The sequence below is a fragment of the Triturus cristatus genome, chromosome 2_2 (assembly GCF_964204655.1).
Source record: "Triturus cristatus chromosome 2_2, aTriCri1.1, whole genome shotgun sequence".
In the NCBI taxonomy this organism is placed as follows: domain Eukaryota; kingdom Metazoa; phylum Chordata; class Amphibia; order Caudata; family Salamandridae; genus Triturus; species Triturus cristatus.
The window spans coordinates 1,249,013,605-1,249,040,158 of record NC_140582.1 but is presented as its reverse complement, the minus strand read 5'-3'; the positions used below and the strand labels follow the sequence as shown (position 1 = coordinate 1,249,040,158).

Sequence of the window (26,554 nt, the reverse complement as noted above, 5' to 3'; positions counted from 1 at the left end):
CCAAGTGAGCTGAGAGAGCTTCCGTAACATCCAACAGCATCACCCCTCCTGTGTAACAGTTATATTGTGCCGTCCCCGCAGAGGTGCCAAAGGTGAGCATAATAAGGGGCTCTGGAGCTTTTGCGCCAGGTCCCGCCAAGCGCGAGAGGTGCATTGGACAGTAGTGGATGCCAGGTGTCTAGGTACCGTGGGGGCGCTCAAATATGCTGAATAAGGAGTGGGAGCCATATGCCCATCTACCACTGCCAGATGAGGCATGTATGGGGGGGTGTATCCAGTAGGCCGCAAAGTGAGCCTGAGCGCAGATAAAATATAATTGAATGTCAGAGACCTCCAGACCTCCAGCGTCAAAGGGACGTGAGAGGACCTCCCAAGCCCGTCTGGGCCGATTGTACACCGTTAATAAGGATCCGTGCCTGCAGGCCTGAGTACAGCAGGTTGATCCAGGCCAGAAAGGGGGGGGAACCCCATTCGCTGCAGCGCGAATGCAAGGTAGTCCCATTCCAGGGAATCAAACGCCTTAGTGGCGTCAAGGAATATTGCTGCGGCGTTTTTCTCCGGATCCATGTCCTGCAGTAGCGTGAACAGTGTGCACAAGTTGTGGGAGGTGCCTCTAGTAGGTACAAAGCCCGACTGGTCTGGGAGGACCAATGCGGTCATCAGGGGGCTGATACGGTTGGCAATTAATTTGGCTAGGATTTTCGCATCCACGTTTATTAAGGAGAGGGGCCTGTACGAATCACAATACTTAGCATCTTTACCTGGCATAGGTATGGAGATAATGTGTGCTTCTCGCATAGAGGGGGTAAGAACGCCAGACTCCCTAGCCTCTTCGAATACGTGTCGCAAGATCGGGATGAGCAGGTGATGAAAGGTTTTATAGAATTCCGCCGGGAGGCCTTCCGGCCCCGGGGCCTTCCCAGATGATAGCTGCATTATAGCGGTTACCATCTCATCATCCTCGTAATGTCGTAAAAGAAATTTCTGTTGGCCATCCCCCAACCACGCAATCGCTGTGTCCTCAAAAAAGGACAGTAGAGTGGTCTCTTTGAGTCTTATACAGACATTTATAAAAGCTTCGGAAGGTTGCCACTATATCCGCCGTATCCCTATGGATCTGATCATCCTCATCCTCAATTTCTAGAACTGTATTCGAGAACCGCAGGGGCCAGAATTAGGCATGCCAACGCCCTACCCGGCCTGTCTCCCGCTCCATACTGGCGTGCCCTAGAGTACTTTCCCCTGAATTTACACTCACTTTCCGCAGTGTCCTGGTACTCATCCAGTGTACTCCTAAACTGTGCCTACAGCTCGGGCGTCGGGTTGTCTGTAGTTGTGTTTCGATATGTTTGAGATCGCCCTCAAGCCTACGCAGTCTGGCCCTGATGTCTTTCAGGATTCCCCCGCTCTTGGCAATGCACAGGCCGCGAATGGTTACTTTAAATGCCTCCCAAATCGTGGAGTAGTGCACGACCGAGTTTTCGTTGCGCGGGAAAAAGTCTATGATCTCCTGTTCAAGCTCTTGTTTAAAGACTGAGTCAAGCAGGTAAAGTGGATTCAGGCGCCAGTTCAAAAATGGAGAGCTTTCATGCGTAGTGGTAAGAATGATGAGCACCGGGGAATGATAGGAGTAAGTGCGAGGGCGATGGAGGGTGTGTGTCAGCCACGGGATAAGCCCTTTAGTGATAAGCCACATGTCAATTCTGGACCAGGAGGCCCGAGCAGTGGTGAAGCAGGTCCCTTCCCTCTGTAACGGGTGCATATGTCGCCACGCATCAACAAGCTCATGATCAGCAACAATCATTTTTGAAAGTAGATTGGGATGTGGACCAGTGGTGTGGTTGCGAGTGTGAGCGGTCGAGAGCGGGCTCAATGGTGACATTTAGGCTCCACACACTTGCTATGGGGAGGAGACCTATTTCCAGGATTTCCCCCCAGAGTAGTCTGAAAAATTCTGGGTCATCGGAGTTGGGCCCATAGCAGGAGACAAATGTGAAAGTCTGTGTGGCTAATCTGCCCCAGGCAATGGAGTATTGACCCTGCTTGTCTACCAGAGACCCTATAGGAGGGTATGGGAGAGTTTTCCTCACGAGCATGCACGTGCCTCGGGCATACGATGAGTAGGAAGAGAAGCGGACATAGCTGGCCCAGCGTGATGCAAATGTAGGGGTAGCGCTAGGATTAAAATGTATTTCCTGCAGCATCGCGCAGTGTATATTGTGACGGTCTAGATAAGCTAGGATGTGTCGGCGCTTGCGTGGTTCTCCCAGTCCCCGTACGTTCCATGTGAGGAACCGGTATGCTGGATGAGTCGGGGGATCAGTCACGGCGGCAGACATGGTAATACATATTCATCAGCAATGTGTGTCGAGTGGCAGTCGCATAACGGTTTCGCAAACAGGAACTGATGACCAGTGGCTTGTGGCAAGTCGTTAAACTGTACGGTTCTGTGGCAAGAAGTGAACTTCCCCCTCCCCCCTCCCACATCAGCAGCCCAATCCTGCCGTGGTCCCCTTCCCTCTCTCCCACCCCACATTTCAGTGTCCCGAGAGACACCATAACTTCCTTCAAAACAATAAGACTGAGGGAGAAGATCAAACAACCAAACCATTTCTACCCCAGCAGGAATATACTAACAGTAGTTAGGGTTCACCTAATGGGTGGGTTCCAGAGGGCAACCAAGGCCTCCTCGCAGGAGCGAGGGCGTTCGTGCAACATGAGAAGGTCAGCTCGTGCCAGTTCATATATTAAGTCTATGGCTTAATGGGTGACCAATGCGAGGATATAGGTGTTCTTCAGGATAAAGTCATTACCAGCTTGCAGGTCACAATAATGGGACAGAGAACTTACCAAGTCCGTCCCGTCCAGGACATTGTAGTCTCAGCAGCGCTGGGGGGAGGGGGGAGCGCGCCCCAGGAGTCCATACATACCATCCCGTTCAGTGTGTGTGTCGCAGGTCTTCCCCTCCGCGCCCATCGACTATGACAAAGAGGATGCATCCAGGAAAGGGCATGTCGTGACGGCAAATTCCTGTCCACTCTACAATGATTAGTGCAGGGCCGGTGCTGCATGTCTTCACTCTATGTCGGAGGCGCCGCCGTGTTCTTCCAGGGGGTGGGGAGGAGAGGCGTGGGCCGCCGGCTGCTTTGGCAAGCTTTTAAGAAAGTCCTGTGCCTGTTGTGGGGTATTGAAAAATACCCGTTTCCCAGAGTGTGTGATTTTGAGCCGTGCCGGGAAAAGCATAGCGTAGGGCAGATTGAGCTGCTGCAGTTTCTTTTTGACAGGGATAAACTTTCTCCTCTGCTCCTGCACTGCCATGGTAAAATCAGGGTGGAGAGAGATGTCCATACCTTCAAAACGGAGCAGCCCATGTTCTCTGGACAGGCGGAGGGCAGTGTCGTGGTTCCGATAATTTAGTATCTGGGCTATTATCGGCCGGGGAGTGGCACCTAGGACAGGTCGTGCAAAAAGGGAGCGATGCGCCCGCTCCGCCACCAAGACCGTCGAGAAGGCCTCCCTTCCAAACAGCGTTATAAGGAGACGCTCAACAAAGTCCTCCATTCGCCCTGTAGCTGTCGTCTCGGATACGTCAAGGATTCGAATGTTGTTGCGGCGAGAACGGGATTCCAAATCCTCATTCTTGGCTGCTATTACCTTGAGGACCCTCTCCATGTCCGATGTTCGGGACGTGGTAGCAGTGGCAGTGTCCTCTAGGTCCGAGATATGGAGCTCTGCTTCCATCAGCCGGACTTCATGTTTGTCTACCCTATGCGTGACTCTGTCCAGCCTTGCATTCATGGAATCCATCTTGGATTCGATGGAGGTCAAGCTGGACTGCATGATGAGCAGGAGTTCCTTTAAATCTGCAGTGGAGGGGGGTTGGGGTTCCGCGTGGTCATCCTCCTGATCTGCCTGTGAGCGGGTGGCCTTTCGTGCTTCAAAATTCAGCTTTGGTTGGTGTCCGTCCGGCTTCCCCATCTTCAAGGGCTGGGATGCGTGATATTGTACCGAAGCAAAAGGGATGGGGTCCGTCCGTGATAGCCGGGTCAGTCACTTTCACGCCGCCCTGAGTGTATTGCGTGTAATGATTCTCTACGTGGGGCTCAGTTCATGAGTAGACCACTAGGTCCAGAGCAGCAAGAAGGTACGGCGTCTCAGCAGCGTCCTGCCTAGAGGGATTTCCACAGCAGCAAGGCCTATGTCCAGCCTACACCGGCAGCCGCGTGCTCCCAACAGCAGCGTCGTTCAATTCAGCCCCCAGCTCAATCAAGGCCTCATGTGAAATCCCAACAGATGGGGGGGGGGGGGGGAGGTGAGGGGGAGTGGGGGGCGGGGAAGGGAGAGTCGGCATATAGCCTCCAGCCCCCCAGCGGCGATAATGCAAGTTTGGCCGCACTGCGTGGCAGCGGGGAGAGACCTCCTCAGGCGAGCACACCCAGGCTTATATGGGTCCTGCACTTCCTTAAAGCCCTCTCAGAGGGCAAAAAGCGTTACAACAAACAAATGATGGACGGAATGCTGACAATGCATACATTCTCCCCCAGTCAAGAGATCTGGGTTAAATCCATCGTTCTTTTGCCCACTACACCACCCCAGTTCAGACATGGCCATATGCAAATCAGTCTTGACCCTGTGCCTCATGGGAACAGTCCAGCCCGAACTGCCAAGCCATGTCTTCCCTGGACCGGAATCAAGCATCCTAGGACCGGTTTCTGGCTATCAGCCGTCATCAGCCAGGATAGCTTGACTCCAGTGGCGTAGTGAGCACGGGTCCCACGTCTGGGAATACCCATCCCACTTAGGGCGAAAAGCGTTACAACAAACAAATGATGGACGGAATGCTGACAATGCATACATTCTCCCCCAGTCAAGAGATCTGGGTTAAATCCATCGTTCTTTTGCCCACTACACCACCCCAGTTCAGACATGGCCATATGCAAATCAGTCTTGACCCTGTGCCTCATGGGAACAGTCCAGCCCGAACTGCCAAGCCATGTCTTCCCTGGACCGGAATCAAGCATCCTAGGACCGGTTTCTGGCTATCAGCCGTCATCAGCCAGGATAGCTTGACTCCAGTGGCGTAGTGAGCACGGGTCCCACGTCTGGGAATACCCATCCCACTTAGGGCGAAAAGCGTTACAACAAACAAATGATGGACGGAATGCTGACAATGCATACATTCTCCCCCAGTCAAGAGATCTGGGTTAAATCCATCGTTCTTTTGCCCACTACACCACCCCAGTTCAGACATGGCCATATGCAAATCAGTCTTGACCCTGTGCCTCATGGGAACAGTCCAGCCCGAACTGCCAAGCCATGTCTTCCCTGGACCGGAATCAAGCATCCTAGGACCGGTTTCTGGCTATCAGCCGTCATCAGCCAGGATAGCTTGACTCCAGTGGCGTAGTGAGCACGGGTCCCACGTCTGGGAATACCCATCCCACTTAGGGCGAAAAGCGTTACAACAAACAAATGATGGACGGAATGCTGACAATGCATACATTCTCCCCCAGTCAAGAGATCTGGGTTAAATCCATCGTTCTTTTGCCCACTACACCACCCCAGTTCAGACATGGCCATATGCAAATCAGTCTTGACCCTGTGCCTCATGGGAACAGTCCAGCCCGAACTGCCAAGCCATGTCTTCCCTGGACCGGAATCAAGCATCCTAGGACCGGTTTCTGGCTATCAGCCGTCATCAGCCAGGATAGCTTGACTCCAGTGGCGTAGTGAGCACGGGTCCCACGTCTGGGAATACCCATCCCACTTAGGGCGAAAAGCGTTACAACAAACAAATGATGGACGGAATGCTGACAATGCATACATTCTCCCCCAGTCAAGAGATCTGGGTTAAATCCATCGTTCTTTTGCCCACTACACCACCCCAGTTCAGACATGGCCATATGCAAATCAGTCTTGACCCTGTGCCTCATGGGAACAGTCCAGCCCGAACTGCCAAGCCATGTCTTCCCTGGACCGGAATCAAGCATCCTAGGACCGGTTTCTGGCTATCAGCCGTCATCAGCCAGGATAGCTTGACTCCAGTGGCGTAGTGAGCACGGGTCCCACGTCTGGGAATACCCATCCCACTTAGGGCGAAAAGCGTTACAACAAACAAATGATGGACGGAATGCTGACAATGCATACATTCTCCCCCAGTCAAGAGATCTGGGTTAAATCCATCGTTCTTTTGCCCACTACACCACCCCAGTTCAGACATGGCCATATGCAAATCAGTCTTGACCCTGTGCCTCATGGGAACAGTCCAGCCCGAACTGCCAAGCCATGTCTTCCCTGGACCGGAATCAAGCATCCTAGGACCGGTTTCTGGCTATCAGCCGTCATCAGCCAGGATAGCTTGACTCCAGTGGCGTAGTGAGCACGGGTCCCACGTCTGGGAATACCCATCCCACTTAGGGCGAAAAGCGTTACAACAAACAAATGATGGACGGAATGCTGACAATGCATACATTCTCCCCCAGTCAAGAGATCTGGGTTAAATCCATCGTTCTTTTGCCCACTACACCACCCCAGTTCAGACATGGCCATATGCAAATCAGTCTTGACCCTGTGCCTCATGGGAACAGTCCAGCCCGAACTGCCAAGCCATGTCTTCCCTGGACCGGAATCAAGCATCCTAGGACCGGTTTCTGGCTATCAGCCGTCATCAGCCAGGATAGCTTGACTCCAGTGGCGTAGTGAGCACGGGTCCCACGTCTGGGAATACCCATCCCACTTAGGGCGAAAAGCGTTACAACAAACAAATGATGGACGGAATGCTGACAATGCATACATTCTCCCCCAGTCAAGAGATCTGGGTTAAATCCATCGTTCTTTTGCCCACTACACCACCCCAGTTCAGACATGGCCATATGCAAATCAGTCTTGACCCTGTGCCTCATGGGAACAGTCCAGCCCGAACTGCCAAGCCATGTCTTCCCTGGACCGGAATCAAGCATCCTAGGACCGGTTTCTGGCTATCAGCCGTCATCAGCCAGGATAGCTTGACTCCAGTGGCGTAGTGAGCACGGGTCCCACGTCTGGGAATACCCATCCCACTTAGGGCGAAAAGCGTTACAACAAACAAATGATGGACGGAATGCTGACAATGCATACATTCTCCCCCAGTCAAGAGATCTGGGTTAAATCCATCGTTCTTTTGCCCACTACACCACCCCAGTTCAGACATGGCCATATGCAAATCAGTCTTGACCCTGTGCCTCATGGGAACAGTCCAGCCCGAACTGCCAAGCCATGTCTTCCCTGGACCGGAATCAAGCATCCTAGGACCGGTTTCTGGCTATCAGCCGTCATCAGCCAGGATAGCTTGACTCCAGTGGCGTAGTGAGCACGGGTCCCACGTCTGGGAATACCCATCCCACTTAGGGCGAAAAGCGTTACAACAAACAAATGATGGACGGAATGCTGACAATGCATACATTCTCCCCCAGTCAAGAGATCTGGGTTAAATCCATCGTTCTTTTGCCCACTACACCACCCCAGTTCAGACATGGCCATATGCAAATCAGTCTTGACCCTGTGCCTCATGGGAACAGTCCAGCCCGAACTGCCAAGCCATGTCTTCCCTGGACCGGAATCAAGCATCCTAGGACCGGTTTCTGGCTATCAGCCGTCATCAGCCAGGATAGCTTGACTCCAGTGGCGTAGTGAGCACGGGTCCCACGTCTGGGAATACCCATCCCACTTAGGGCGAAAAGCGTTACAACAAACAAATGATGGACGGAATGCTGACAATGCATACATTCTCCCCCAGTCAAGAGATCTGGGTTAAATCCATCGTTCTTTTGCCCACTACACCACCCCAGTTCAGACATGGCCATATGCAAATCAGTCTTGACCCTGTGCCTCATGGGAACAGTCCAGCCCGAACTGCCAAGCCATGTCTTCCCTGGACCGGAATCAAGCATCCTAGGACCGGTTTCTGGCTATCAGCCGTCATCAGCCAGGATAGCTTGACTCCAGTGGCGTAGTGAGCACGGGTCCCACGTCTGGGAATACCCATCCCACTTAGGGCGAAAAGCGTTACAACAAACAAATGATGGACGGAATGCTGACAATGCATACATTCTCCCCCAGTCAAGAGATCTGGGTTAAATCCATCGTTCTTTTGCCCACTACACCACCCCAGTTCAGACATGGCCATATGCAAATCAGTCTTGACCCTGTGCCTCATGGGAACAGTCCAGCCCGAACTGCCAAGCCATGTCTTCCCTGGACCGGAATCAAGCATCCTAGGACCGGTTTCTGGCTATCAGCCGTCATCAGCCAGGATAGCTTGACTCCAGTGGCGTAGTGAGCACGGGTCCCACGTCTGGGAATACCCATCCCACTTAGGGCGAAAAGCGTTACAACAAACAAATGATGGACGGAATGCTGACAATGCATACATTCTCCCCCAGTCAAGAGATCTGGGTTAAATCCATCGTTCTTTTGCCCACTACACCACCCCAGTTCAGACATGGCCATATGCAAATCAGTCTTGACCCTGTGCCTCATGGGAACAGTCCAGCCCGAACTGCCAAGCCATGTCTTCCCTGGACCGGAATCAAGCATCCTAGGACCGGTTTCTGGCTATCAGCCGTCATCAGCCAGGATAGCTTGACTCCAGTGGCGTAGTGAGCACGGGTCCCACGTCTGGGAATACCCATCCCACTTAGGGCGAAAAGCGTTACAACAAACAAATGATGGACGGAATGCTGACAATGCATACATTCTCCCCCAGTCAAGAGATCTGGGTTAAATCCATCGTTCTTTTGCCCACTACACCACCCCAGTTCAGACATGGCCATATGCAAATCAGTCTTGACCCTGTGCCTCATGGGAACAGTCCAGCCCGAACTGCCAAGCCATGTCTTCCCTGGACCGGAATCAAGCATCCTAGGACCGGTTTCTGGCTATCAGCCGTCATCAGCCAGGATAGCTTGACTCCAGTGGCGTAGTGAGCACGGGTCCCACGTCTGGGAATACCCATCCCACTTAGGGCGAAAAGCGTTACAACAAACAAATGATGGACGGAATGCTGACAATGCATACATTCTCCCCCAGTCAAGAGATCTGGGTTAAATCCATCGTTCTTTTGCCCACTACACCACCCCAGTTCAGACATGGCCATATGCAAATCAGTCTTGACCCTGTGCCTCATGGGAACAGTCCAGCCCGAACTGCCAAGCCATGTCTTCCCTGGACCGGAATCAAGCATCCTAGGACCGGTTTCTGGCTATCAGCCGTCATCAGCCAGGATAGCTTGACTCCAGTGGCGTAGTGAGCACGGGTCCCACGTCTGGGAATACCCATCCCACTTAGGGCGAAAAGCGTTACAACAAACAAATGATGGACGGAATGCTGACAATGCATACATTCTCCCCCAGTCAAGAGATCTGGGTTAAATCCATCGTTCTTTTGCCCACTACACCACCCCAGTTCAGACATGGCCATATGCAAATCAGTCTTGACCCTGTGCCTCATGGGAACAGTCCAGCCCGAACTGCCAAGCCATGTCTTCCCTGGACCGGAATCAAGCATCCTAGGACCGGTTTCTGGCTATCAGCCGTCATCAGCCAGGATAGCTTGACTCCAGTGGGCAGGCCAGTCGTAAGGAGGGGGGTGTCCTCAGGAGCCAGGCCCAGGCTTCCCAGTCCGCAACGCCACAATGGAAGCTCCCCTTCAGTGCTCCCGCAGCGATGCCAGCAAGGATCCCCTGTCGGGCAGTGCGAGAATCGGGACTTAGGTGTTTCCTGCAGGGGTCCAGCAGCGCTACTTTCGCCGCCTCCCCAGGGCGCTCCACCGGCCCGCCGGCAGCCCGTGGATTTCTCTAGGCTGCAGGGGGGGGAGGGGTGTCACAGCCATCGTCACAGTGCGCTGCCTCCGCGCCTCTGCACCGGACCCTCTCCCCCTGCCTATTATGGGCAGGTTCCGTCCCGCTCTCTTCACTCCACGCCGGGCAGCCCAGGGGGTCCTTTCCTTCCCCGAGACCGCGCACTGCCACAGCGCGCATCTTACCGGGGCCTCCCTCGCTGCATTCTCCTCCCGTCCCGATGGTGTCACAGGCTTCGGGCAGGAGCGCAAACTCGAACAGGGGCGTCAGACAGCAGTTGCACCTTCCGGACGCCGCAATCAACACCTTCCTCGCAGCAGTCAGACTCCGCCTGCGCCCTCCTTCAGCCAGCAATCTGCCGCGGTCGCCGCCATCTTGCGGATCCCCACTCCGGGTTCAGGTAAAGGATCTCCGGTTTACCGCTGCGTCTGTGCAGTCATGTCGGCTCCAGCACAATGCCGCACCCCCTCTCAAGCCTTCCCAGTGCTCTGCTGTCGTTTTCAGCAAGAGAGGACGCAGATGCCAGGCGGATGGTGGCCCGAACAGCAAGAGCCTCATGCGAGTGTGGCCATCTTGCTTGGCGCCCTCTAGCGCCCCCAAAGCCGTCCTTCTTTGGAATCAGAAAGTAAAAGGAGGACCAGCCCCACCCCTGATGTTGAAGTGGTACGGGCTCTATGACTTGTTTTAGTAGCAAGGATTATACTTCCTGTCTGAGAAGGTCTAGGTGATCTGGTGGAAGTCTGTGCGACTTTGGAGGAATGCTTGGAGGAGTATTGATGAACTCCAGGTAGTAACCAGAATGAATAATTTGGAGAACCCATTTGTCTGTTGTTATGGACTACCACTTTGGTAGAAATTGTGACAGTCTTCCCCCCAAACTGTTAAGTGGTCAGTGGGAACTATGGGCAAGTCACTGTTTTGTATTAGATGGCGAGGTACATGTATTGGAACCTCTACCTCGGCCCCTGCCGTTGTTTCCTCTGTAATTGCCTCGATAGAAACCCTTGAAACCCAAGGGTTAATCACTGCAATTGTAGGTGGACGCACCTGAGGAAGTAGTTTTAGATCCTGTTCGATCAAAGGAGTGACGAAAGGAACCACGCCCTTGTGGAGACTGAAGTGCTCCAATGGATTAGGCCACTTCGATATCCTTCTTCATTTTATCCAAGGAAGTGTCTACTGCAGGCCCAAAAAGGTTTTCCTTGTCAAAAGGTGTTTAGTATGAAAGTTTGAACTTCCGGTTTAAACCCCGATATGCGCAGCCAGGCGTCTTAAAAGAACGCTAGTGTTCGCCGCTCTGACAGCTGTATCCGCAGCATCTTGGGGGCATCTCATTTGGTTGTTAGAAATTAACTGCCCCTCACGAACCAGGTCTTTTATTTGTGGTCCTGAGGGAGATACTGGAGGAGTAGTTCCATTTCATCCAGGTGTGCGCGGTCATAGCGCGCTAGCAACGCCTGTGTATTAGAAATACGCCAGAAAATTAGCAGCCTGGGAAGCTATTCTTTTCCCTGAAGCATCCAGTAGTTTTGATTCTTTATCTGGTGGTGGTCCATCTCCATTAGTTTTGGAGTTTTCCCTTTCCCTTGCATAAGAAACTACAAGTGAATCTAACGGTAGCTGACCCTTTATGTAGACTGGATCTGATGGGGCAGGTTTGTATTTTTAATCTACCCTCGGGGTAAGGATACGTGCCCTAACAGGATCCTTAGAGATGTTGTCTACATGTCTGGTCATGCCTTTTAACATGGGCAACATGTGTGTGGACCTTTGTGTGTTTTGTAGAGTCTCGAAGAGAAAGTCCTCTACAAGGGATTCTCGGTGTAGTGGGACTCCATGGTAAGTAGCAGCCCTACTTAACAACTCTACAAATCCTACACTGTCATCAGGTGGAGAGGGTTTGGTAGGATATATGTCACGGTCGTTATCAGTGGGGGACTCAGTGTTATAGTCATCCCACATGTCTCTAGGCTGGTCGTCGTCATTATTATATCCATCCCCATCATCCTGATTATCAGGTGTGTGTGGTGGTGAGTGCTCAGGTGAAGTTGGCACAGGTGTAGTCTGGGGTAAAGAAGGTGAAGAAAGAGCAAGAGGAGGAGGGGAAGGATTAGTCCCAACAGTTCTCTTCTTCAATCGTATATGGTATTCCTCTTCTGTAGTAGCACCTCTTTTTAAAGTCACTTTTGTGGTGATCTGACCAGTCTTTCGGTGTATAACCAGAACTTTTTTGTTTCGGATCCGCTTTTTCGGTCGCATCACCGAAAGCGTGCTTTTTTGGTGACTTCGGCGTCTGTGTGTTTCGGCTCTGAATGCTTCGGTGCCAATGATTTCTTGGCCGGGGTTTTCAGATCCAAAGTTTGTTTTGGTGCCAACGGAGAATGTTCAGTGCCAGACTTTTTCTTCGGCTCCGAAGTTTTCGACTCGGTGCCCGATTTGGCATGGAGCTTTTCAGAGCCGGAAGGCATTTTCCTATGCTTCGGTGCCGAGCCCGAAGGCGTGGCTTCAGAAGCTTGTTCTCGGCGCCCACCAGAGCCTGAGGGCAAAGGTTGGTGCGGAGCCTTCTTCTGCGATGGCAGTGAAAGGTGGGGAGAGGTAGGGGCTGTACTCACGGTACGTTGTATCCGAGTGATGTCTTCATCCTCTTTGGAGCCATCTTCGGAAACAAAGACGTCTTCCGGTTCTTCATCAGCTTTGATGGGCTCATCGCCTTCCTCCTCGCCCGAATGAGGTCCAGAACGGAACTTGCTTGTTGTCTCTGCATGTCCCGCCATCGGGCCTGACGATCGCGAAGTTTCTTTTTGGAGCGGAAAGCTCAGCACACGTCGCAGTGGTCTTCTCTGTGGTCAGGTGACAAACACTCGATATTTTGCGTGGTACCGAGGACAGAACTTGAAAGGAGTATGGAATACACGCCGAGAAGGAACGACGTCAAACCTGAGCGCAGTGAGATGCTTTCGAACCCGATGGCGGAAAAAAACAATATGAAGATGGAGACGATGACCATGCGCACTATCACCTAAGGGAGGAGTCCCCTACCTCGTGACAAGGGAAAACTTCTCAAAAAACAAAAGGAGGGAGAGGATCACTCTTATTCCCCCTGGAAATACTAGTAGAAACAACAAAAGAGTGATTGTTCAATAACTAGGAAAAAATTGCCAATAAAACAGCGTGGGAAAACAAATTTATTTTATAAAAGAACCCTCACTCACCAACCTGGTTGGTGACATGCTTCATCATAGGGTTCCCACCAGAGAGCCTCCCTGGTGTGCTTCAACGCCTGAGTTACAGCGGAGCAGGTTTTTGTTGGGGAGAGTGGTTGTATAAAGAGGTGCAAGTATTAAAAGGTGGCTTGTTTTAACCAAAAAACGATTTATTCCAGGCAAACCATCAACCGTTTAAAAGCAAGTGAAACGGACCTAGACTGGCTGGTTAGGATAGCCAGAGTTGTCCGATTTAAAATAAGTGGAAAGAAATGGTCAACATGTTTCAGCTTATTATTGCGGATTCGCTAAGCATTCTTCAGGACCAGGGGAGATTCCACAGCGGTATGTGCACGCTAAGGCACACCCTAACCTGTGGAACCGTGCAAGTGGTGAAACTGACGGTTCTACCAATGTGGCCTCCTGGGATTTCCTAGGCCACTGAACTCTGCAAAAGAAACAAACAGGACACACATAAAATTATAAATGTGAGGCGAAGGTCGACTGTTGTACACACATTCGTTTGGTGCAGAATAATTTGATAATCTCGTGCTGTGATTGGGGAAAAGTGAAATTTAAAATTGTACCACTGGTGCCCCTAACTCAGGCACTCATGTGCAGTGTTTAACAACCACTCCAGATTTGAATTTATCAAGGAGGGGTCCAACTACAGGGAAAAGCCTGTGATTTATATTGCCATTTAATTATAGACAATGTCAAGCATTGGTTTGCTAAATGGTGCCTTTGACCCGTACAGCGCTCGTAAAAGCGTACTCGTGGATAAAAGCACTTAGCATACAACCGATGCGCTAGCGATGTCTGGCAAGCGCTCGGGCATGTGCACATGCATGATAGAACTTTAAAAACAACAAGTAGCGTGGAAATAATGATCGGCTTACTAAAAAATGATATGCGTTTTACTTCATGGGTCCGTGAGGGGGGATCAATGTGCTATAGTATCTGAAACAAGGGATATGAGAGAATCAGGGACAGCAATTCAGACCCGATGATGGTTATTAGTCAGTCCCTGAACCCTAACTACACTTACTTCCATGCTCACACACTCCCGCGGGAAACCTCACGCTGTCCTCCTCGGCCCGAATATTACCGAGTATCGGCAAACCCGGATATAAGAAGCTGGTTCTCAATCACGTGACACCTGGACGGCGCGTGTGTCGTATTGCGTTTGGTTCACGTTTTGGCAAAACAACTAGAACGCGCCCCATAGAGGGCTACTGAAAAACTTGAATTGTTTACTCGGAAGACAATCGTGTGTACGGAGGCTTAGATAAATTGGTCTAGATTCTTGGTCATCTAGATCATTATAACAATGATCATGTTGGGGTGCATATCAATACAAATGGAACTCCCAGACCCATTACTAAACATTAGTATCATTAAGTCCTGTGTGGTGTGTGGACAAACGATAAATCCACCGCTGTTCCTTTTCGAAGAGTGACTGCTGTGTGTTTAGTTTCTCAATGATTTTCCGCACAACGCATTTGTAAACACCGTGGTACGATTTGTTGCCGCAAGAACAGCACAAAGCTTACTGACCACTTCTTACTTTTGAATCATACCACTAATGATTTGAGGTGGACCATCATTGAGAAGCTTAGACCAGGTCCAAACACACAGCAGTCACTCTTCGAAAAGGAACAGCGGTGGATTTATCGTTTGTCCACACACCACACAGGACTTAATGATAATATTCCTTGGGGCACTGTCCTCAAACGCTAAAGATGTTATCCAGTTTTTAACTTTGAATACTAGCCATCAAGCCTCTGATAGTACTGAAATGTTGCCCATCAGTTATTGGTTCATAATGTTAAGAAATGGGTCTGGGAGTTCCATTTGTATTGAAATGCACCCCAACATGATCATTGTTATAATTATCTAGATGACCAAGAATCTAGACCAATATATCTGGTTCATAATCGACACAGGCTGATTACATATAATCCTAACCGCCCCAATGTAATTGGTTTTAAGTTTGGGAATAACTCCTCTTAGCCTCCGTACACACGATTGTCTTCCGAGTAGACAATTAAAGTTTTTTCAACAGCTCTCTATGGGGCGCGTTCTAGTTGTTTTGCTAAGGGTGGTCCAATACATCTGGCTCATAATCGACACAGGCTGATTACATATAATCCTAACCGCCCCAATGTAATGGGTTTTAAATTTGGGAATAATAACTCTAAGCCTCCGTATACACGATTGTCTCCCGAGTAAACAATTAAAGTTTTTCAATAGCCCTCTATTCGGCGCGTTCTAGTTGCTCTGCCAAAACGTGAACCAAACGCAATACGTCACCCGCGCCGTCCAGGTGTCACGTGATTGAGAACCAGCTTCTTATATCCGGGTTTACCGATACTCGGTAATATTCGGGCCGAGGAGGACAGCGTGAGGTTTCCCGCGGGAATGTGTGAGCATGGAAGTAAGTGTAGTTAGGGTTCAGGGACTGACTAATAACCAACATCAGGTCTGAATTGCTGTCCCCGATTCTCTCATATCCCTTGTTTCAGATACTATAGCACATTGATCCCCCCTCCCGGACGCATGAAGTAAAATGCATATCATTTTTTAGTAAGCCGATCATTATTTCCATGCTACTGTTGTTGTTTTTAGAGTTCTATCATGCATGTGCACATGCCCGAGCGCCTGCCAGACATCGCTAGCGCATCGGTTGTATACTAAGTGCTTTTATCCATGAGTACGCTTTTACGAGCGCTGTACAGGTCAAAGGCACCATTTAGCAAACAAATGCTTGACATTGTCTATAATTAAATGGCAATATAAATCACAGGCTTTGCCCTGTAGTTGGACCCCTCCTTGATAAATTCAAATCTGGAGTGGTTGTTAAACACTGCACATGAGTGCCTGAGTTAGGGGCACCAGTGGTACAATTTTAAATTTCACTTTTCCCCAATCACAGCACGAGATTATCAAATTATTCTGCACCAAACGAATGTGTGTACAACAGTCGACCATCGCCTCACATTTATAATTTTATGTGTGTCCTGTTTGTTTCTTTTGCAGAGTTCAGTGGCCTAGGAAATCCCAGGAGGCCACATTGGTAGAACTGTAAGTTTTACCACTAGCACGGTTCCACAGGTTAGGGTGCGCCTTAGCGTGCGCATACCGCCGTGGAATCTCCCCTGGTCCTGAAGAATGCTTAGCGAATCCGCAATAATAAGCTGAAACATGTTGACCATTTCTTTCCACTTATTTTAAATCGGACAACTCTGGTTATCCTAACCAGCCAATCTAGGTCCGTTTCACTTGCTTTTAAACGGTTGTTGGTTTGCCTGGAATAAATCGTTTTTTGGTTAAAACCAGCCACCTTTTAATACTTGAACCACTTTTCACAACCACTCTCCCCAACAAAAACCTGCTCCGCTGTAACTCAGGCGTTGAAGCACACCAGGGAGGCACTCGGCCTCTCTGGTGGGAACCCTATGATGAAGCATGTCACCAACCAGGTTGGTGAGTGAGGGTTCTTTTATAAAATAAATTTGTTTTCCCACGCTGTTTTATTGGCTATTTTTTCCTACTTATTTAACAATCACTCTTTTGTTGTTTCTACTAAGGGAAAACTTCTTCCACAAAAACAAGTGCAAACATCCGGACCCAACACTAGATACGATCTTATGCAAAGCATGTGATCTACAGCTCACATGCCTCAAACATATCGATATGTTTCGGCAACAGTTTCATCTATGTTTCTTACCACTCTAATGCTGTACTTTTTTATGGAAAATAGGCGAACTCATGTTCTCTGGTGAATAAAGTAAATAGCAGGGAAGAGTTTCTAAATATTATACTCATTTCCCTCTAAACAGAGTTTTGTTAACTGATATGCATGAGCTTATTGTATTTCAAAGTAGTGGTGCATAGATTGGTGCACCTATAGATAGTTGACAATGTCCCCGAGGTAATCATACCAAACGTTCTCGGGCAAGTTGTAAATACCGCATAGTATGCATACAGCCCTCAAAATAATGATGACGAATGGGATGGATAAGAAGACCTGCTTATAATAACTCGTCTCATTAAATAATTCTTTCCCATTCGTCTCAGTTGTTTAGACCTCTTTTATGGGTGTCAAATTTGGACATGTAGTATTGTTCTCTTTTTAGGTCTCGCCTGACCCAGCGCATGCGCTGGTCTGGCGAGACTTATTGAGAGGGCTCCAAAAAGTGCTACCAGGCAGCCTAGACCTACAGTTCATGTGCGCGGGCGCGCGCGCCGCGCTTTACCACAATTATTTTCACTTTCGTGGCCGCACGGCCGCTTTGCATAGCCAATAGGTCTCACTTTTGGGACCTTATAAGTATTTAGTTATGCAACTGTTGCATGGCTAAACACTTATAAGGTCCCAAAGGCGAGACCTATTGGCTATGCCAATGCTTGTTTTTCCTGTTAGTTTCTGCATCTCCCCCCTGGCTCTTACCTGTATTTGTTCTAAAATCGCCCATTTAAAGTCTTCTATCGTATGGTTCATAGTTAACCAATGTTCTACCAGGGGAGCATTTTTACGTTTGTTGCGAATTGCCGACTTGTGCTCATTCAGCCTGACACATCTCTCTGGAGGTTTCCCCCACATAACCCTTGCCGCAGGGACAAATGATAAGGAGCATGCTTGGTCAAACTTTTTTCCCTGGGAATAGTGCTCTGTATTAATTAAACAACGCACATAATAGTATCTAGTTCTATTTCATACTGGGAACCAATCCGTATTAATCATATGTAATAATATTCGCTCATGAGAATAGTTATAAGCTCAGTGTACCGCCTATATTTTCAACCCATGGCAAATAGTTCAGTTCCTCACTAATAATACGATGTGTATTGTCTTTTTGTAGATCAAAAGAGATCACCTGGTAATAGAGAAAATTAATTCAACTAAATGAAAATAGTTGCTCCTTGCACTTAATGGATTTTGAAATTATAATTGCCAATAAGAGTCTGAATGGATCGTGCACCAAAAGGTGAGTCCAACAATACAATAGGTATTATTGGCTGCATTTAGCTGATACGGGGTAGTGAAGATCCTGTTTTACTTTCTCATGCCCTATTCGCCATGCCCTATGGTTATCCCATAATATACTTTGATACATTTTCTGTTAAGTAAGTACTTTGGATTATTAATCAGTATATATATTATCCCAGACACAACAATTGGTTTCTAATTTAAGGTGGTTGCCTTCATTCCAGAACCCTAAGCATGCCACGATTAATAAGTGGCTGTGAAAAGGTGTTATAAGTGGAGGACGTCATTACGACTCCACTCATCAAGATAGATTGCATCATCTTAATCGATACCAAATCTGCCCAATAGAAAGCTATGGTTCTTCTTTGGGTGCGGTCTAAATAATTTTTCTAAGAGCATTCCCCTGGAAGTTAGTCGAGGGTTTATTAGTGCAGCAACGGAAAATCGGGAGAATTGGACCAATGATTATTTGTTTCTTAGGTGTTTGAATAAAATATTTAGATGTGTTTTATAAATGTAAAGTGATTATGAGATTGTAAACACGTTAGGTGTTAAATGCAGAACACTCTTATGTAAAGTTACCCATATGCAACCGCATTTAAATCTTTTAATTGTATTAATAATTGAAAACTGTTTCTTTAATTGCTTGGTATGAGGAGTTATTAAACATAGAAATAGTTAATGTAGGAAGTCCTTCTAGATTGAGCGACTGCAAATACAAAGTTAATAGATCATTTTTCTGTTTATTCTAGAGTGATCATAGTTAAATAAATCAATAATTGTCCTGACAAAGGTGATGATAATTTGATTGTTTCACCGAAGCGCCGAGTCAACGGATATATTCAATTGAGAATATTATGCCCAAAGGAACATTATTCTTATTGATTCTTTCATTTTTTGGCCTTTTTAAATGATCAAGAGAATTTTATGAATTTATTACCTGTGTTATGTTTGTGGATACCTTTTGATGTATATAGTTGTAAAGTGTAAATATGTCTATCCATTGTTTTTCTAAAGTGAAAATGGAATAATAAAAAAAATATGTAAATAAAAAAAATAATAAAGTAAAAGTTGATCACAGATCTAAATGTATTTGCCTCTCTTTTTGGCCTAAGGACTGCATTCGTTTTTAGGTTGATACTAAGCAGGATGTTATTTGTTTTATCATAGTTGATTTTAATAATTTGCTCTGGTAATGATTTATAGACCTTTATTGCTGATTGAGTTCCACTCCTTCCGATTATTCAAATGTACAATTCAGGTGATATTGAAAAGGGAATCTCATGTTATTATTAGTATAAATACAGCCCGTCCCTTTTCTTTGGATTGGGGGGTGACTCCTCTGAGTTTTTGGTAGCTATGAGAATCAGGTCTGTTCCTGGTTGTCTGGCTTTTTCCGGTACCTTTTCTAGCACAGGAATTGGAGGAAAAGTGTATGCAAATTTCCCTGACCAGTTTAGCAACAGGGCATTCCCTTTTGATAAGTGGTGTTGAGAAGTGGAGGTGAAGAATTGGCCTTTCTTATTCTCCACTGTTGCAAATAGGTCTATCACGCAGGTGTTCACTATGTTTCTTCCCACCGGTAGGATGGATTTTGCTCTTTTCTTATCCATTTCTGGAAAATTGTTCATCAGTTCTTCGATGTCGTCCCACTGTTGGTGGCTATACCGGTTGAGGAGGGCACTGGAGTTTGCAATGCGCCATTGCGTTGCTGCCTCTTTCTCTCCACCATATCTATTCTTTTACTTTCTCTCTCTGGAGGAGTGAGCGTTGCTCTTTCTTCCTTCTGTGTTGACAATGATGGAGTCTGCCACTGTGTTCCTCTGAACGTAATTAGGGTCTTATGTGGAGGGTTTGTATCTTTTCTCAGCCCTTGGGGTTACCCCCTTTTCTGAGGGAGGCTCCTTGAAAGCCTCCTAGCCCTGATCCAGAATGCTTGGTAGCATTGGGAGGTATTGTGTCCCCTTGGTGGATGGTGTTAAAGTCTCTAGGAGGAAGCAGGAGTTTCCTTTCTCCTTCTCTAAGAGGACTCTGAAGGTATCAGCTGCTCTCTTGACGAGGCTGTTGTAGATGGCTATGTCGTCTGGTGGTGAAGCCTTTGAGGGATAGCTACAGACCTCTTCTTCAGGGCTTTCTCTGTCGAGGTTGTTCCACTCTTCCTTGAAGTTCCTTGTGGCTTCCTCCTCTTCTGAAATGTCTAGTTCCTCCTTTACATCCTTCTTGTGAGGTTTGCCGGAGCTTCGAGGGTACCCTCTTCTTCTTCGGCCTCTCTAACGCCTCCTTTCATTGAAGGAGTGCCCCCATTTCTGCCTCCAGGTGTCTTTTCTTCTCCACCTCGAGGGCCCTTTCGGGGTCTGAAGCCGGGGAGATCTTTTTGGGTGTGGTGGATTCTGCCTCTGAAGGTATTGGTTTGTCCTTCGCGGCCTCTTGTCCGGCACCTGTCTTCGTCAATGTCGACGTTCTTCCCTCATCAGTATGGGATCCGTGGGGTTCTTTCAGCTGTGGCAGACCCTCAGTCGTCGTTTTTTTTACACCTGGGCTACCTTTTGTGATTTGTTTACGAGGCCCTTGGTATCTGACGGGTGAGGGGTTTTTGTTACGTTGTCAGTTTTCTTCTCTACGTCCTTCACTCTCTTTTTCATGATACACCTCCTTTTGGCATTCCCTTCGAGGATCTCAAAGTCCGACCCTCAGTGTGTCAATTCTGCGGTCACCCCTTGTTCGTCTTCATCGCTTGAGAGGCCAGAGTCCCTCAGCGATACCTGTTGTTTCTGACCGACTAGCATGGCTGCATGTTGGTCCTCCCTCTGCTTTCGACAGGCCTTGAGAGACTTCGACACAAATACAGCAAAGGCCTTGCAGAACTTATCCTAGTGATTCCTTGGCAGGCAGAGGTTACAGACGTCGTGTGGATCGTGTTGTGCAAATTTGAAAGGGCATTTCCCATGGCTCCTACCTTGCCTTATTTCGGTCCATCTGCATCGTTGAGGAGGAGAATACACATGTGTCATACGGCATGCATGTCTGTCAGAAGGGACATGTACGTCAGTGCTGTGGCATGCGCGTCTCTCAATGGGAAGATGTACGCGAGTGCTGTGGCGAATGAGTCTGTCAGCAGGAGAATTAAAATGAGCGATGTAGCTTGAGCATCTGTAGGATGCACGTGTGCACTGCGGCACAAGCGACTGGCAGTATGAGGAAGCACGTGTGATGCGCAATGAGTCAGCAAAGAAACGCACATGAGTGCTGAATTATGCGCATCTGTCAGTAGGAAGCCAGTGAGTCCTGCAGCATGCACGTGTGTCAGAAAAAGGATACACGCGAGTGCTGCGCCATGAGCTTCTGGTAGTAGGAGGATACATCTGAGTGTTGCGACATAAGCGTATGAGTATGATGCATATATGTGCTGCACCATGCACGTATGGAAGTAGGACGATGTACGTGAGCGCTGCAGCATGAGTGCCTGTCAACAGAAGTATCCATGCGAGTGCTGCAACATGAGCATCTGTCAGTAGGAGGATGCACGTGAGTGCTGCGGCATGAGCTTCTCGCAGTAAGAGGATGCACGTGAGTGCTGCGGCATGAGCTTCTCGCAGTAAGAGGATGCACGTGAGTGCTGCGGCATGAGCTTCTCGCAGTAAGAGGATGCACGTGAGTGCTGCGGCATGAGCTTCTCGCAGTAAGAGGATGCACGTGAGTGCTGCGGCATGAGCTTCTCCCAGTAAGAGGATGCGCGTGAGTGCTGCGGCATGAGCTTCTCGCGGTAAGAGGATGCACATGAGTGCTGCGGCATGAGCTTCTCGCGGTAAGAGGATGCACATGAGTGCTGCGGCATGAGCTTCTCGCAGTAAGAGGATGCACGTGAGTGCTGCGGCATGAGCTTCTCGCAGTAAGAGGATGCACGCGAGTGCTGCGGCATGAGCTTCTCGCAGTAAGAGGATGCATGTGTGCTGCGGCATGAGCTTCTTTCAGAAAGAGAATGCATGCGAGTGCTGCGGCATGAGATTTTCACAGTAAGAGGATGCATGTGAGTGCTGCGGCATGAGCTTCTGGCGGTAAGAGGATGCATGTGAGTGCTGCGGCATGAGCGTGTAAGTATGATGCATGTGAGTGCTGCGGCATGAGCTTCCCACATTAAGAGGATGCATGTGAGTGCTGCGGCATGAGCTTCTGGCGGTAAGAGGATGCATGTGAGTGCTGCGGCATGAGCTTCTGGCGGTAAGAGGATGCATGTGAGTGCTGCGGCATGAGCTTCTCGCGGAAAGAGGATGCTTGTGAGTGCTGCGGCATGAGCTTCTCGCAGTAAGAAGATGCATGTGGGTGCTGCGGCATGAGCTTCTCGCGGTAAGAGGATGCATGTGAGTGCTGCGGCATGAACTTCTCGCAGTGAGAGGATGCATGTGAGTGCTGCGGCATGAGATTCTCGCAGTAAGAGGATGCATGTGAGTGCTGCAGCATGAGATTCTCGCAGTAAGAGGATTCACATGTGAATGCTGCAACATGGGCGTGTAAGTACGATGCATGTGGGTGCTGGGCTTGAGTGTCTGGCAGTAGGAGAATGCATGTGTGCTGCAGCATGAGCTTCCAGCAGAAGCAGGATGCTTGTGAGTGCTGTCCCATGAGTGTGTAAGTATGATGCATACGTGTGCTGCGGCATGAGCATTTGTCATTAGGAGGATGCATGTGAGTTCTGTCACATGATCGTTTCAGCAGGAGGATGCACATCTGTGATACAGCATGAGCTTCTGGCAGTAGGATGCACGCGAGTTCTGGCAGTAGAAGGATGTATGTGAGTGCTGTCACATGAGCGTTTCAGTAGGATGCATGTGTGTGCTGTAGCATGAGCATCTGTCAGTAAGAGGATGCATGAGCTTCTGGCTGAAGGATGCACGCAGGTGCTGTCATGAGCGTGTAAATACGATGCATGTGTGTGCTGCAGCATAGCATCAATCAGTAGGAAGATGCATGTGTGTGCTGTGGTGTGTCAGCAGGAGGATGCATTTGTTTGCTGTGGCATGGCGTCTGTCAGCTGGAGGATGCTTGTGTGTGCTGTGGCGTGGCATCTGTCAGCTGGAGCATGCATGTGTGTGCTATGGCAATGGCGTCTGTCAGTAGGTGGACGCATGTGTGTGCTGCAGCATGAGCTTCTCGCAGTAAGAGGATGCATGAGCTTCTGGCTGAAGGATGCACGCAGGTGCTGTCATATGAGCGTGTAAATACGATGCATGTGTGTGCTGCAGCATAGCATCAGTCAGTAGGAGGATGCATGTGTGTGCTGTGGCATGGTGTCTGTCAGCAGGAAGATGCATGTGTGTTGTGGCGTGGTGTCTGTCAGCAGGAGGATGCATGTGTGTGCTGCAGCATGAGCTTCTGGTAGAAGGATGATGCACACGTGATGAAGAAGGAGTGTCTGACACTAAGAGAACTTGAGTGCATGCAGATAAACGAGACTACCTGAGAGTATCTCCTTGGTTATCCATTCAGGGGAGCACAACTACCAGTCTTTACTCATTCTGAGGGCAATCACGGCTTGGAGACATGAAGCGCTTGCGGAATGAACATGCATGGACACTCACCTGTCAGCGCTTGTAGCCGTGGCAGGCACAGCCGGTTGGTCAGGATCAGCATCTCCATGGCATCCAGAGTGGCCGCAGGTGTGAAGAGCCCCAAGTACAGGTACTCCAGAACAGCACGCAGGCACGAGCAGCTAGTGCCGGGGAGCAAGACCTGGCAAGAGTGAGGAGTAAGATGGTTACGGAGACTTTCTCTACCACACTGTACATATTACTACCGGGAGCAGCTGTAGTGCCGAGATGGAGACGGCTAATCAACGCAGCGCTTGTGGCTTCTGGGTCTTGAAAAGTAAGTCAATAAGAAAATGTATATACAAATACGCATACATATTTGTATATACATTTTCTAATTTCAGCTTTCCTGTACTGTGGCAATAAACTCGAATTTGATCTTACCCTATAGTAATAAATGTTTGAAGTTAAGTTGCCCCAAAAAACACACATATATATATCTATATCTATATATATATATATATATCTATATATAGATATATAGATATATATATATATCTATATCTATAGCTATATATATATATCAGCATGCTCTCGCAGATTTAGATGAATCTCTCCAACAAATGCGAGTGAAGACCCGTAAATAGTGCGAAATTAATTATTTATTTATCACCAGATATGTCCATGACGCGTTTCGGCTGACAACGCAGCCTTGATCACATTATATACACACACATACATACACAATTTTTATTTATTTATTAATGTAATAGCAGTGAAAATAAGCGGGGTTTAAAGACAAATGTTATTTGGGGCAACTTAAGTTCAAACATTTATTACTATAGGGTAAGGTCAAATTCGAGTTTATTGCCACAGTACAGGAAAGCTGAAAGTAACAAATATTTCTTGCCTCACAGGTTGCAAATAACTACTTAACATAGGGAAGCAACTATTCCCAAGGTCACAACATCTCTTCAATGTTTATAGTAAGACTGGGGAGTGTAAAAGCTCAGACATCCCCCCTGAAGAATGCCCCTGAATTTACGTTGCTGCCAATTGAACCGCCCGCATCATGGCTTTAGGTAAATACACAAGGAAAAATGCCAAGGAAAAAATCATATATGCAGATGTTCAGAGTACAATGTGCCATTTATTACAATGTTTAGGTTGAGTCTGGGCAGTGCATGCGCAGCTATGCGAGGCATGCTGTATTCGGGTACGGACTTGAAGATCTGCCCACTCTCCACCCATCTTTTCAATTGGTTCCTGTTACTGTACTTTCTAAATGCTGGCTTCTGATTCGTTAATAGGCTTGTTAGTCCCTCCTTAGTAACGCCTTGTCTGCATTGTAACCTCCCATGAGGACTGGATTTCTTCCTTGTGAGCACGGTTTTCTTTCATTCTTTGTGTCCTAATGCAGAGGCGCCATGCTTTCCTGCAGCAGCTTTAAGACGTGCGGGAGGCACCTTTAGGTTCGAGAACAGCGGCCGCTCAGATCTGTTGTGATGCGCGTCTGCCGAAATGAACACAAAGTCACTAATGGCGCCCGCAGTTCGCAGCCCCTCATCCCCGTCCCGCCCCCGGGCGCATCGCTTTGGGTTCAGCAGGGTGCTAGTTTTGAGATCCGCGCCACGGGCGCCTGCTTTCACATGAACACGGGCGCCTGCTTTCACATGAACACGGCGGTGCTTCCTTTGGGACCGTGCCTTTGTTTTGTGCGAGTCCAACTGCCTTTTCACATTTTCACCAGCACGATGCACAGCGCGCTTTCCTATGTTTTTTGGGCTTTAGCTGCATGAACACCCATGACTCTGCACCTTTATTTCTTATTAACGCGCCCATATGCTTAACAAGCATTTGCAATGCAATACGTCTCGCATTTGCGAGGGTTTCAGCTATTGCCATTGTAAATGACAATGCCTTTTATTCATATATTGGTTTTTAAAACAAACTAAAGGCATTGTCATTCACAATGACAATAGCTTTAAATCTCACAAATGCTTGCCCCATTAGATTGCAAATGCTTGTTGAAGGATGGGAAGGGGTCTTTATCAAAGCTTCGCTGTTAGAAAAGGTAGACGGACCGGGAGGGTCGGCCGGGGTCAGGAGGAGAGGTCTCCGGGGAGAGCCGTCTCCAGCGATCGTACAGACAAGCAACTTCCCCCCCACAGACAGATATCACACACGGATAAGGTTCAGCGTTCTTTATAAGCACTTATTTAAGGTACGGTTGAATGGTACAAGGAGGTCTGGACTCAGGGGTCCCCTCGATTAGAGTCTCGCAAGGTAGGGAAGGGGGTAGCGGGGCAGTCTATTTACCAATCAGGTAGTTCTGATGAGATGATGATGAGCTCACAATCCTCGAGCTTGGTGGTTAGGTGGTACGGGCCGCGGCAGCGCCAGCAGGTCCCGGTGTGGATGGTCGATACAACGGGCCGCGGCAGCGCCAGCAGGTCCCCGGAAGATATACGGTCCGCGGCAGCGCCAGCAGGTCCCGGTGAGGATGGTCGTTACAACGGGCCGCGGCAGCGCCAGCAGGTCCCCGGGAGATATACGGTCCGCGGCAGCGCCAGCAGGTCCCGGTGAGGATGGTCGTTACAACGGGCCGCGGCAGCGCCAGCAGGTCCCAGGAAGATGACTGTTGCAGAAGGCCGCGGCAGCGCCAGCAGGCAGGACGATGGTTCACAAGAGCGGGCTACGGCAGCGCCAGTAGACCGTCAAGGTTGAGTTCACTCGGTGTCTCTCGACTCCAGGATACAACTGCCTTCCTGCTCCGGAGCTGCCTCAGTTATAGGGCTGGTGCCCTTTGATGTCCGGACCCTCGCACTTGGAGGTCGGAGGGTCCGGGATGAAGGTGTCCAGACACACAGCAGGGGGTGGAGCCAGTGCCTGGGGGAGCTGGGGGCGATCGGCACCTGGCGGGGGAGAGCCCTTGACAGTTCGTTCTCCCATTGACTTGCCAAGTGGTCCGCTCACCTCCTGGGTGGATGGTGGTGCC

General features: G+C 49.0%; 1 protein-coding gene across 1 annotated transcript in view; it reads right to left on the bottom strand.

Annotated features, from left to right (window-relative positions):
• Window positions 1–26,554, bottom strand: part of LOC146863513 (rho-related BTB domain-containing protein 2-like) — a 708,761-nt gene that overhangs the window by 62,520 nt on the left and 619,687 nt on the right. Inside the window, exon 7 of the mRNA XM_085642946.1 lies at window positions 23,608–23,758. Coding sequence (XP_085499072.1) covers window positions 23,608–23,758 — 151 coding nt within the window. The remainder of the gene's footprint in view (window positions 1–23,607; window positions 23,759–26,554) is intronic.